This window comes from Halichoeres trimaculatus, unplaced genomic scaffold, assembly GCF_033239565.1.
Source record: "Halichoeres trimaculatus isolate MK-OKI-2021-1 unplaced genomic scaffold, fHalTri1.1 fHalTri1_scaffold_17, whole genome shotgun sequence".
In the NCBI taxonomy this organism is placed as follows: Eukaryota; Metazoa; Chordata; class Actinopteri; order Labriformes; family Labridae; genus Halichoeres; species Halichoeres trimaculatus.
The window spans coordinates 13,306,473-13,319,869 of record NW_027437195.1 but is presented as its reverse complement, the minus strand read 5'-3'; the positions used below and the strand labels follow the sequence as shown (position 1 = coordinate 13,319,869).

At 41.2% G+C, this 13,397-nt stretch overlaps 1 protein-coding gene across 3 annotated transcripts; it reads left to right on the top strand.

Annotated features, from left to right (window-relative positions):
• The first annotated feature begins 4,073 nt into the window (after positions 1-4,073).
• On the top strand, positions 4,074-12,620 carry LOC141806285 (14-3-3 protein zeta-like). 3 transcript variants are annotated; one of them, XM_074691709.1, is made up of 6 exons: positions 4,074-4,207; positions 6,292-6,708; positions 9,652-9,775; positions 10,407-10,570; positions 11,336-11,431; positions 11,567-12,620. In XM_074691709.1, exons 2-6 carry the CDS (start codon positions 6,406-6,408, stop codon positions 11,639-11,641), a joined length of 762 nt encoding a protein of 253 aa, XP_074547810.1. In that variant the 5' UTR covers positions 4,074-4,207; positions 6,292-6,405; the 3' UTR covers positions 11,642-12,620. The 3 variants fall into 3 exon arrangements, with proteins under 3 accessions (XP_074547810.1, XP_074547811.1, XP_074547812.1); XM_074691710.1 differs by having other exon boundaries at positions 4,079-4,203; XM_074691711.1 differs by lacking the exon at positions 4,074-4,207 and adding an exon at positions 4,464-4,482.
• The last annotated feature ends 777 nt before the right edge of the window (positions 12,621-13,397 follow it).

Below are 13,397 nucleotides of genomic sequence, written 5' to 3'. Positions count from 1 at the left end.
ATAGACCCTCTGATCATTCTACCCCTGAGGGCAAAGAGGAGAAGGGTCAGCTTAAGTGCACAAGTGTTCCCTGAACAGATAAGTTTTCAGACTTCTCTTAAAAGTAGAAAGGGACTCTGCGGATCGTATAGTCAGGTAATTCATTCCACCATTTGGGCACAACAGAGGAGAAGAGTCTGGCTAGGGATTTGGAGCCGCGCTGAGTTGGGAGCACCAGGCGTCTTTCACAAGCAGAGAGTAGTGGGCGAGAGGGAGTGTATGCCTGGATGAGGGACCCCAGGTAGGCAGGAACTGTTCTTGTCAATGATTCATAAGCCAGAAGAAGAGCTTTGAATTTGATTCGAGCTGGTACTGGAAGCCAGTGAAGCAAGATTAACAGCTGAGTGATGTGTGCTGTTTTGGGCTGGTTAAAGACCAGACGTGCTGCTGCATTCTGGATCATCTGCAGAGGTTTAAATGTACACGCAGGAAGGCCTGCTAGGAGGGAAATGCAGTAGTCGATGCGTGATATCACAAGGGCCTGTACCAGAAGCTGCGTGGCCTGTTGTGTCAGGTGGAGTCTGATCCTCCTGATGTTATAGAGGGCATATCGACAAGACCGTGAAATTGAGGCCACATGTAGCTTAAAGGTCAGCTGGTCATCAATCATGACACCCAGATTTCTGGCAGAGTTAGTGGCACAAGTTGATTGGAATCAAGCAGGACACTGATCTGTAGCTGAACCGAGGAACAAGCAGGAAGGACAATGAGCTTAGTTTTGGACAGATTTAGCTGAAGGTGGGGTTCCTTCATCCATGTGGAGATATCAGCCAGACAGGCTAATATCTGAGCCAAGACAGTTGTGTCATTGGGAGAAAAAGACAGGAAGAGCTGAGTGTCGTCAGCATAGCAGTGGTAGGAGAAGCCATGAGGATCACTGCGCCAAGTGAGGTGGTGTATAAAGGAAAGAGTAGGGGACCAAGCACTGAACCCTGGGGTACCCCTTTTAATAAAATGTATATCAAGTGAAGAATAACCCAAGGTCAAAATAAACTTTGTTCACCCTGAGGGCAGCCAGGGGTATCACACAAACAACAAGACAACAAGAAATACAATAAACAGTCCATTTGAGACAGTAAATACAGAAACAACAAAACAACGTGTTATACAGCGGAACAATGGCTGCTGGAACCAAAGAACTCCTCATCCTAATGGTCCTACATTTAGGAACACTGTATCTGCAAACTGATGGAAGCAACCTGAAGTCATCATGCAGGGGATGACTGCGATCATCAAGGACTGACTGACCGCTCAATTATAGTCTGTATCCAATTATTTGTGATGGAGGGTAATCTTTCTCCTTTAAAATAACTTTTGAGTCTTAACTGCTCACAAGTGTCCTGGCTGCATCAGACAGCTGGCTTTATCATCAGGGAGACAGTGTAAGAGCAGGCCCGCAGTCAACCATGAAGGAAGGCAAAGTCAGAAAATATGTATCCTTTCAAATAGCTTTTTAATCTCAACTCAACATTAACCCAAAAAGAAAGGAGACTGAAATGTATGAGAAAGCAGAAGGAAAGTGTTTACCTTCATATTCAGATCCAATCCTGTGATACCTGGACATTAGCTCAGCTTTTGTCTGTGAAAAATGAACAATCCATCTGTAGTAATCTTGGTTGCTAATAATCAAATGTCAAGCACTTGAATGAAAAATTAAGAAAATTTTTGTTCCAAATGTCTAACCATCCATCCATCCATTTTCTATACCGCTTATCCTGTTTTAGGGTCGCGGGTGGCTGGAGCCTATCCCAGCAATCATTGGGCGAGAGGCAGGGTACACCCTGGACTGGTCGCCAGTCAATCGCAGGGCTGACACATAGACAGACAACCATGCACGCACACACTCACACCTAGGGACAATTTGGTGTAACCAATTAACCTGCATGTTTTTGGACTGTGGGAGGAAGCCGGAGTACCCGGAGAGAACCCACGCATGCACGGGGAGAACATGCAAACTCCACACAGAAAGACCCACCGGCCGAGGTGGGGATTTGAACCGGTGACCTTCTTGCTGTGAGGCTGCAGCGCTAACCGTTGCACCACCGTGCAGCCCCCAAATGTCTAACAATTTATGGTATTATTAATTGAACAGCTTACATAATACTCAAGAGCTGTAGCTAGGTAGAAAGGTTTGGCAATGCCCAGGAGTCTCCACATATTATGCAAGCCCAAAACTAAGAAGTAGCATTAGGTGGGGATCAGGGAAGTACAAAGGTCACAGTGAAAAGGTCTAAATCATAAAAAAGAAGGAACAGAACAAAAGACCTCTGAGGAAGCTGAGTCAAGGCAAACAAGACCTGAATGGGAACTATTCTGTGTGTCTCCAGAAACACACACTTCCTGATGATCAAAATGTGTATTACAAACACAAAAAGACTTTGGTCTAGACCTGCTCTCTTTTCGCGTCTTAGGTAGTATTTTTTGTGAATTGGGCAATGTAAATATGGATTGATTAATTGATTGAATGAACAATTCGTTTATAGACTGGTTGCTTGGTTTACAGAAAAAGGGCTATGGGAGTGCAGAGACAGCACAAACGTAGTGAATGGATAGTGATTCTTTGTGTTCTTACAGCATATGTTCGATATAACGCCCATTTAGAGATCAATACCATCAAAGTATTTTCACTACTAACAAGCATTTTCTAGGTTTGACGATGTCTTGTTAAAAACACAACTGAAGATACAGACCTGTGGTGGTTGACATGTTTCTTCACTGCAATAAACAAGCGCAATGTGGTTGTCAGAAAAAAAAAATCATGTCAAGATCTGTGACTTATCTGTATGTTTTGATTACATATGTCATACAATTATTGGTTTCATGAGTCAAGAAATACATTTATTAAAATGGCAAAACTGGTCAAAGTATTTTTTTAAAACAAGCTTTATCAATTCTGTTGCAATTCACTTTTGCTTTTTGGACAACCTCAGTCTTGTGAGTAATTCTTAAAGGTCTTGGGTCTTCTGTGGGGAACAATAATCTTGAGGCTACCCTAAAGATAAGGAAATTAAAGTTCTGCAGGACTAAAGTTGCTTGCAAGGAGATAAACAACGGAAAGCGCATCTAAAAGAGTGAAATAACTTGCAATAAAGCACATGTTGCCTGTCTGCTCACCTTCTGATGAAATATCTGATGTTGAGTTTCAGGTGGCATGTGGTAGAGGCAGCACTGGTCCATTCCAGCTTGTACGGAGCTATATCAGAGCCTATCAATGCGATAAACATGATCAATACTGAACAGAATAAAGTGTACACTTATCTCTGTAAGATCTGCTCCTGATGGGGAGTCAGGTCATGCATGACAGAGTTCCACTATTGTCATACTGAGACCTCTATGTACCCTTTCTGTAGTGAACCACAATGTGAACTGAAAAGAGGTTAGGTCATATATTTTGAGCTTTAAGCTTAAAGGAAAAATATATGTTAGAAAACACTCCTTGCGTCCCTCCATAAAATATTCCCCATAGGAATGATGATGTTGCATGTATTGACATATTAGTGGAAAAGGTAGGGCTCTGTTAAACTGATTTAACCTGAGTGTTGTACTGATGTGCAACTTTGATACTTGCTATAAAATCGTATGCGGTTTTGGGGCAGCTATTTGGGGTCTGTAGCATTTACAAGTCCCGGGCTTTGCCTATTCAGAGATTATTTGTATATCAAAAAAATGCATTGTTCTTCTTTTGTTCCTGTGAATTGTTTTCTATGAGAAACTGGTCAAGGGGCTCGCCAGTAAATCATTTACAACAAGCTTAAGACAGATACATATCTAACCAGAGTAGGTGCCACACCCGCCTACAGTGCTATCGGGGCTTGTAGAGGGGAGTGATTGGATGAGCATCATGGTAGCAATGCAATGACGTATTCATTCCTTGCTCTCATTGGAAGAAACCCCGTGGCCCCAACCGCTGCAGTGTTTCAGTCGGTCAAACTATGCCCGTAGACCCGCCCCTTCTCCTTCCATAAACGTTTACTGGCTACCGTTGTGAAAGTTGTCTGCCAATCAAACGAAATTCCGATTTGTAATTGGAGAGTTGACAAATAGTCGACCCGCCCCCAATAAGCATGTTTCGTTGTGTTTTCACTGCCGCTACTTCTGTTCTTTGCCATTCTGACCAACCGTTCAAATCTCACCAATTTGTGGACTAAATTTGGGCGTCACTGGGTCAGTAAGTATACCTATTTTGTTTCTGTTTTCAGTTCTTTACACGTGAAAACTAATTCTTGCACTGACGAGATGCCGTTCGTGTAATGATTAATATGAAATCGGTAACGTGACTTTTTATTGAAAGGAGTGGCCGATGCAGCCAACGCCAGCTAGCTTTGCTAATTCGCTGGCTAGCTGCTCCAGACAGCTTTGTGGCGGGTTGGTGTCGAGTGTTACGGGCTTTTCAGCAGAGCTCTACTTTCATTGCGCGAAACCACCAGACGTTCCTAAAAAACGGTAGTTGACATCGAGTTGAAATATCTTGACATAGTGAGGTATCCGACATTTTGTACGTCAGTGTTAATCGTACCGAATAAGATAATGTAAATGCAGGATGTATTAAATCGGTTTATGCGCCAGGAAACCGTTTTTCCGTTTGATGTTGTATGAGATATGTTTCTTTGGATACAGACCTGATCTAAATCTCAAGCCCAGTTGAATTTTGTTTAGAATTTTCCTTTTGAACATTTGGATCTGAATGAGGTTTTACGTAGAGCTACAATATGCAAAAGCAAGAAATGGGAGTGCGACAAAAACATCTGGAACTCGGAATTAAAAAAAAACTGAAATATGTTGTTTATCACCTGATAAAAGTTTAAGACCACAGGCTATTAAAGCCAAAATCTGCACAAAATTTCCATTTTCTGTCAGGCATTCACACGATCATGCCCTCCTGATGGCTAAAGCTAAGAAGCTGTCTCTTCTTTAACTTGGTCTGATCGTCGAGCTGCATAAGCAAGGCCTCTCGCAGCATGACTTTGCTGCTGAGGTTGGACGCAGTAAGACAGACACTCTACATTTTTTGAAAGATCCAGAGCATTACGGAACAAAAAAGTCAAGTGGTAGACCCAAAAAATTACACCTGCGCTGAGCCGGAGGATCCGATTGGCTGTCCGTGAAGACACAGGGCGGTCCTCGACTCAAATCATTCCCCTTGCTGGTGCGGACTGCAGCACAATAACCATCAGACGGCATCTGCGGGAAAAGGGGTTTCAAAAAAATAAATGAATAAATAAATAACAAATTCAAAGTCCTCGTCTTCTTCAACACCACACAACTGCCCGTTTAGACTTTGCCAGGGAGCATCAAACATGGGACATTGAAAGGTGGAAAGAAGTTTTAATAAAAATAATAAATAACAATTCTGACGGTCCAAATGGCTTCCAACGTTACTGGCATGACAAGGAGATCCACCTGAGATGTTTTCTACCTGGCACAGTGGAGGGGGTCCATCATGATCTGGGGCTTTTTCATTCAGTGAAAACTGGAGCTTCAGGTTGTGCAGGGTGGTCAAATGGCGGCTGGTTACGTGCAGTGGGTATCCTTCATGACTAAGGGCCCTGGTCTGTGTGGTAACAGCTGGATTTTTCAACAGGACAACGCTGCAGTTCACAATGCTGGCTTGACGAAGGACTTCCTCAGGGAAAATAACATCACTCTTTTGGACCATCCCGCGTGTTCCCCTGATTTAAATCAGAACATTTGGGGATGGATGGAGAGGGAAGTTTATAAAAATGACCATCAGTTCCAGACAATTGATGCCCTTCGTGAAGCCATCTTCACCACTTGGAGCAATGTTCCCAAAAGCTTCCTGGAAACACTCACACCAAGCATGCTCAAACAAAATTCTGAAGTGATTATCAAGAACGGTGGAGCTACTCATTCCTGAGTCCTACTGAGAAAATTTTTGTTCTGGTTTGGAGCATTTTTTTTTTTTTAAGCAATGGACTTAAACTTTAATCAGCTGATAAACAGTCTATTTCAGTTAACTTGTTGTTTTTAATAAATTACTTTTTTAAAGTGCTTTTTGTCACACTCCCCTTCTTGCTTTTGTATATTGTAGCTCTACTTAAAACATCATTAAGATTCAATTGTGCAAAAGGTAAATTCTAGCAATTTTTCAACTGGTCATAAGATTTTGATCAGGTCTGTATTGCCACCATCCAGTCCTGCATGTAACTGACTTGTGTATATTTCTAAGCGTTAAAGATGATAACTTTTCTCACAGTTTATTGGTGTTCATTTTTTTTCAAATTTTGTTCGCAGCTCATCGCGGTACTGTTGGGAATTACGCCGCCCATCCCTTGCTCCAATCTCTGCGACTTTACAGTCTTCGACTGTCACATTTCCCCGGATTCCTAATCTCCAATCCCCAACAACATGCAAGCCCAGGATAGACAGAGTCTTATTACCATGGCCAAGCTTGCAGAGCAGGCTGAGCGCTACGACGACATGGCGGAGTCCATGAAGGGAGTTACAGAGAGTGGAGGCGAGCTGTCAAACGAGGAGAGGAACCTGCTGTCTGTCGCCTATAAAAATGTGGTTGGGGCAAGGCGGTCTGCATGGAGGGTGATGTCCAGCATCGGATTGAAGTCCGAGAGTTGTGAGAAGAAGCAGCAGACGGTTAAGGAATATAAGGAGAAGGTGGAGAAGGAGCTGGAAGAGATTTGTGAAAACGTTTTGGTAAAGTGCCCTTTTTTACAGTGCAGTATTGTCCCATGCTGTCTCGTTTTACTGAAAAAGCAGACTAAGAATAGACCTCTCTTTCATTTTGTTATTAAAATTCAACGCAGTTCAGCCATGATTTCCAGTCATGTGTAGAGATTTCATGAATACTCTCTCTTCATGAAGGGGATGGCTGTCACATGCAGCCTATCAAGAGAAAACCATGTAGTTTATATGAGAATAAGCCTTAAAGCTTGTCAGGAGCCACACATGCTCAATCTTAAGGTTAACACATCTTCATTGAGCCAGCGTTTTCAGTCATCTGTGTTCATGAAACTCCCACTCACAAATTTAGGGTAAGGGGGAATCATTTCAGAATAAAATTGTGTCAAACAGCATCTACCCTGTTTCCTGTGAGCTTCCTAGTTGTATACACATGGTCTCTATAACCAGAGAGGACAATGAAGTAGTATATAGCCACCCACTGCTCATGCCTTTTGGGAATCTGTATCTAGAACAATGGGCTCAAAACCTTACAAGGGTTGTGAAGCGACAGGAAGGGTACCGCCACTACGAGACCAGCAAGGTGTATCTGAATTGGTGGAGAGTGACAGGGCAAGCCTGGGACATGCACAGGAAACTGCGGCTGTTTACTCTGTGCTCTTTAAAGCAGTGTTGTGCTCTACTTCCGTGCAGTACCATCTGTCAGACAGAAGCCTGATATAGTTTATATGCACAAACTTTTAAACTGTCCCTGAGGCAAAGTTTGCATGGATGACCAGTAAATGATACGGTACTGCAGAGCAAGTTATTGATTTCAGTTAGGCAGTGCTTTTGACAGATCATCCAAATGCCTTCTCATACAGTACTCTTCACATGACTGGGTACCTCCTGAATACTGCTTTCACCTATTGTAAGATTTCAAATAGATGCTTTATGTTTTACACCCTGCCTTTATGATGGATTAGAGGAGATCTGGTTGAAGGCTGTGACTCTGAGATAGTTTCTCATAAATGCTGTCATTAAAAAGACAGGGGCCATTCACCATCTGTGTTCCTGAGAGTATGCACTTGCACGGCCGTGACTCAGCTTTCAGTATCTCTGCTAATGAGTGCTGACTGAGGACCTGTCAACAGAGGAGGGTGATACAGACCTCATGCCTTAGCATGTCTGCTTCAGCCATGCAGGCTAGTCTTGCACCCACAAAAAGCAGAGGTGCAGGAATGTGGAAGACAAGAAAGCTGTAAGTGTGTTTCTACGTCTTTATTTCCTGCTCTGTAAACTTGCATCTCAGCTGAAAGCAAGTCCCGGTTGAAAAGTAGCAGAGGCTTGCAGATGTTTTGGTGCCACTCTCAACACTTCATGTTGATCTAAGGCTTGTAGACAAGACAGAGTGTCTGTTAAGCAGATCGAGACAATTTACTCTTCTTCAGATCAAGATAAGGCAGACTGAACATTTACAACCAAGGCATTGAGTCTGTTTTCCGGCTTGATGTTGCATTGTATTTTTTCATTTTAGATTCTAAATTAAAACCTTGTCAAATATCCAACAAAAATGCAAAGCCGTGCAGTCATACTACAATCCAGAAAGCCTCTAAGCATTGCATGAACACACAAGAAGTGGGGCTAGTCATAGTTCATAATGCAGTGTCCAGCTTTGCATCTGAGACATGTGGGTGTTTTGGCCAAACTAGAGCTGAAACGATTCCTCGAATGATTTGAGGTACTCGATTACAAAAATTACTCGAGTAATTTTCTCCACCTCGAGGAATCGTTCAAGTTTAAAAAAGATCAAAGAGTGGTATATCAAATTGAGCTGAGGCCATATTAAGAGAGTTTTCAGACCCCTCAAGCCACCTCTTATACAAAATAGCAACTAGCAACAAATCTAGCTTCTTTTCTGGAGTTTGGAGACTAATGGGTCATTCTACGAAACGGGTGCCATTTGGGTCCGCAACAGTTGATGAGATGTACAAGGCACAAAAAATGTGTCAAAGTGTGTTTACAAATTTTGGAGCTACCAAAGCAAGTGCTCGACATGCTGTATCAGAAAATTCTGTTTCTTAAAGAGAAAAATTTTCATTTGAAAAATAACTGCTCTTTAACTAAACAAAAATGTATTTTATCCGATTACTCGATTAATCGATGGGATTTTCAGTAGAATACTCGAATACTAAAATATTCAATAGCTGCAGCCCTAGGCCGAACCAATCATAATGTCAGTAGATGATGGGGGTGGCTGCATGGATGGGTTTATGTTAAGTAAGTGTGTCCTCCCTTTTTTGAGTTTAGAAGAGCACGTGTTGTTTTCTATTACAGTAAACAGAAAGTCAACAGAAAGTTGTATTCTTTTACACAGTGCTGAAGGGAGGAGAAGGCTTTTTTGAACAGAAGCTAATCTAGGACAGAACATGGCTGGACACACACCAGAGGCCTGGCCTGGTTGAAGACTGTTTTGGACTGACTTCAGCCATACCTGACAGTGGCACTAGTTAAGTGCAGGTCCTTCAATCCTGCTGCAGCAGAAATGTTCCAACTACCTGTGATATAACAACCACTTTAAGGCCTTGTAAACATGTAGCCAGATATATTCAAAAACAAATATCCCCCCTCATTTGTTTTTTAAAATACTTTCATCCACATATACCAGGTATATCTGCTGATAAGTGTGACATATAAAAGTATATGTGGTTTCCCAGATACCTGGCTACATGTGAACATGGTCTAAGTAAAGTGAGAGTGCTCTCTGGTGGTGTGGGGCTTCAGGGGGAGCGGAGTGGGTGTGCCTCTCTCGTGTTTAGTGGTATGCCATGCATTGGGGTGGGAATGAGGACTGTTCCTGTTCATGCTTTCAAGTGATCCTTCACATACGCTTGCTTGCAGTCTCTTTTTTTTTTTTCCATTTAAATTGTTTATCAATTCAGTGCATGAAATTAACTGACATTTTCTCTCTCTTTACAGAATCTGCTGGATAAGCATTTAATTGAAAACGCCTCAAATTCTGAGAGCAAAGTCTTCTATCTTAAGATGAAGGGGGATTACTATAGATACCTTGCTGAGGTTGCCAGCGGAGATAAAAAGACAAGTAAGCTACAGTTTTACCCTGTTTTTATATTGCTTGTAAAGACTTTGTCCCTGACACACACCTTCTTTAAAAAACGAGAAAAACTTTAGTAAATGCTGGTTTACTCTAACAGCTTTGAATCTCAGCCCCTTCACACTTCAGCTAGGAATGTGTCAGATTGTGTCCCGAGGTTAGGAGCTGGAAATGATGTTAAGTAGACCAGTGCGTCATAGTTGTGTGACCACAGGGGCCCATCACACTGGAAAGTCAAACAGGAATGTATGGCAGCTCATTGTAAGGGCCTCCGGTTGGCCCATACAGATAAATGAATCTTGAAGAAATATTATCCCTGCCAGCTCAGTTTCCTCATCACCATAAAGTATCACATGCTAATCTAAAAATAATTTAAAGTCTTTTGTTCGTATGTTTGTCATTGTGACCCTAATGTTAAACAAGCTAACAGATAATCAAAACAAAGTCATTCTTTCTGCTGTCTGCATTTAGTGTTTTTATTTTTATTTCACGGCTTTATTGCTGCTGTATTCCAAAAAGTTTTTGATCTGCAAAATGTTCAGTTTATAGTTTGATATTGCAAGTGGTGTACATTTTATATGTCTTGTAACTTTATATTTTGCCCTGTTTCGGTTTGCAGAGATCATTGAGGACTCGCAGCAAGCATACGAGGAAGCACTGAAAATCAGCCAATGTGACATGGACCCAACACATCCCATCCGCTTGGGCCTGGCCCTCAACTTCTCTGTCTTCTACTATGAGATCCTCAACTCCCCAGAAAAAGCATGCGATCTGGCTAAAAAGGTCTGTCGTACTAAAATTATTTTCTCACTTTCAACTGCTCAGTCAATCTTTTGACAGGGTGATCCAGCAAATTCTGATTACACTGTGTTTATAAGTTGATCAGCATTGATCTTAATTGCAACATTGAATTCACTATGCTTTCCAAGCCTTAAGAAACAGTTTTTTGAGCAATCAAAACCAAAATCTGCTGTTTCTTGAGTGTCCACTTGAGGCTGGCTTTGGAGGCACCAGTAGTCACATACACACTAAGCCAAAAAAAAACAGCTGTTTTCATAGCAGAAAAAAAAGATTTACACCCTGGTACAAAAACATCTTCAGTCTCATTTGCTAATTTCACTATCAGTGCACACTGTATTGGTTTAGAAGTTGTAAACATCTTACGTTTGCCCAATAAGAGGTACAGCTAAGCTTGCGTGACTGACAGGCGACCTGTCGTATAGAGTGGCGCGAAGACTCAAAGCCCATCCCACTTCCAATTTGACCGCGCCAGCCGATCTGCTTTAAAAACCTGTATCAGAAACAGTCGGGTGACATTGGGAGACTACGCCCATTTACATTACACACAATCTGTGTGTGCACTTTTACATGCAAGCTGATAATCTATGGACCAACTGCTTGCTTCCATGTTTATTTCAGCCGCATTAAAGGCTGTTGAAGCAAATCACACCAAGTAAATCAAAGTCCATAAAGGCAGTAACTTGATTTTTCTTCCAGCCACAGTTATACTTTGTGTCAAGCCTTGATGTCTTCTTTTTTTTCTTTCAGGCATTTGATGATGCCATTGCTGAGCTCGACCAGCTGAATGAGGAGTCGTACAAAGACAGCACCCTAATCATGCAGCTCCTCAGAGACAACCTGACAGTGAGTTTCGCCTCTCCCAACAGGGCACACAGAGGGAGGATTTTTAACAATATAAATGCTAATTTCAATCAAAGTAAGTCTTGAAATCTTCATGTATTTCCTTTAATGTTAAACAAATGTTTGTTTGCCTTCCAGTTATGGACATCGGATAATGCTGCTGAGGAGGGTGATGGTGGAGAAGCAGGAGAGGGTGGCGAGAATGAGAATTAGAAGACAGAAGCCCTCAACATTTTGGGTCATCTCAGAAAACAAGAAAAGGAAAAAAACTTTTTACACATCCTTCATTCCTTATCGCTCCACTCAAACATTCTACCAATGAAACCCATTGCTGAAAAGAGTTGTGTGAGTAAATATATTTAAAAAAATGATTTTCACACTGTAGATTTGGACAAGTGGTTGAAAAGAGAAGCCTTCCATTCCTATGATTTGTGTTTCATCCTGGCCTTCTCATTTGTGCAGTTTCAGCTGTAGAAAAGTGATTGCTAGCTTGACGTGATCTTGGACTCCTAGCTCAATTTAGAGGCATTACAATGTTTGCCCCTCTGATTGAACAACTGGAAACATTAATCCCATCAAATGAGAGGGTTGTTGATATTTTTTCAATGAGAAATGTGATACAAAAACTAGTTGCCCCATCACCTTTTTAGTGTGTCTGTCTCTACACAGTTTTGTGGTACGGTTACAGCAGCTGAGGTTCAAATACAAACAGTAATTCATACTGCAGGGAAAGCTAGTGCACTTTACATGCTGGCAACAAAAACTACAATACAGCCAATAGTGCCAATTGGTTAAATCCTCACTTTCTGCCCTGGTTGTGATGCCACTCTTTCACTAAAGCATGCCTGTTTGGGGTAATGGGGAAATGGTGGGATCCGTCTGACCAAATGCAGGGATCATTATAATGGGAGGAAAAAAAATCTGTCATGCATGTGTTTTGAGATATTACACTGGAATGGGAACAAATGCTGTAACACACACAAGTCCAAGTGTCAAGTTCAGTCATTTTAATGCAGGTTTGTACACACCCAATGAGAGGGTGCTTTGTTAGTCTGTCCAGTGATTTTCATTAGAGATTTGGACCACTATTGTTTTACTATTCATTCAGTCGTAGTCCCTAAATGCCTTGTGGAACTGTTTGAATCCCTATGTATCAACTATGTTAACATGAATAAACATTTTATAAACCAAACTAGAGTTGATCTCTCTTTGTTTCATCAGATATGTAGCATGCTTTTCTTGTCTCTCCATGTGTTCTTTGAAGGTGCTTCAACTCAAGATTAAATTGTTCAGCGTGTAAGACTGAACTGAGTTTCTCAATTGACATTATTGTAGGGGATATGATTACATGATTATAGATAACAAGGGATCCCATTGTGAATTATTGGGAATTTCACTTCTGTTTTTCTGTGCTTGATGAATATCACCGATCAGGTGTGGCAAGTTGAAAGTAAAAGTAATTGCAAGTCACAAGCCTCTTGAATGTCATTCTATTCCCAGGAAATGAAGAAATACATTTTATAAAATCTCAAATATTTTTAAAGAAAGTGCATGTGCTGAAGTATTTTGATTCCACTTAGAGTGAAATCCTGCTCCTTATTCATCAGATGTGCTATTATCTTATGTGCCTGTGAGAGCCCTCAGGTCTTCAGGTTGGGGTCTTTTAATTGACAAAATTTCAAACAGAGACCCAAGGTGAGGCAGCTATTAGTTACTATTACTTTTGATGTATTTTAAAGTCATGCCATTTTAATCTATCATAAATATAAATGTATTCATACATTTTTTGACAAATGTTTTATCTTTTTGAAATAGCTATTGCCAGAATATTTTAATCACATTTTTAATACTTTATTTTTTATTTTAGCAAGGCTGCTTGTTTATCTTTTATTGTTTTATTTTTTTAAGTATTTTATTGTATTTTTTTTCCCCATTTGGTTGATTTTATTTCATACATATAAATGTATTC

Bases quoted from the DNA above. Each gene is read 5' to 3' on its own strand.
- LOC141806285 (XM_074691709.1), top strand. From the start codon at position 6,406: ATGCAAGCCCAGGATAGACAGAGTCTTATTACCATGGCCAAGCTTGCA. The intron at 9,776-10,406 runs GTAAGCTACAGT...TTCGGTTTGCAG, and splicing joins CAGCGGAGATAAAAAGACAA to AGATCATTGAGGACTCGCAG. The intron at 10,571-11,335 runs GTCTGTCGTACT...TTTTTCTTTCAG, and splicing joins CATGCGATCTGGCTAAAAAG to GCATTTGATGATGCCATTGC.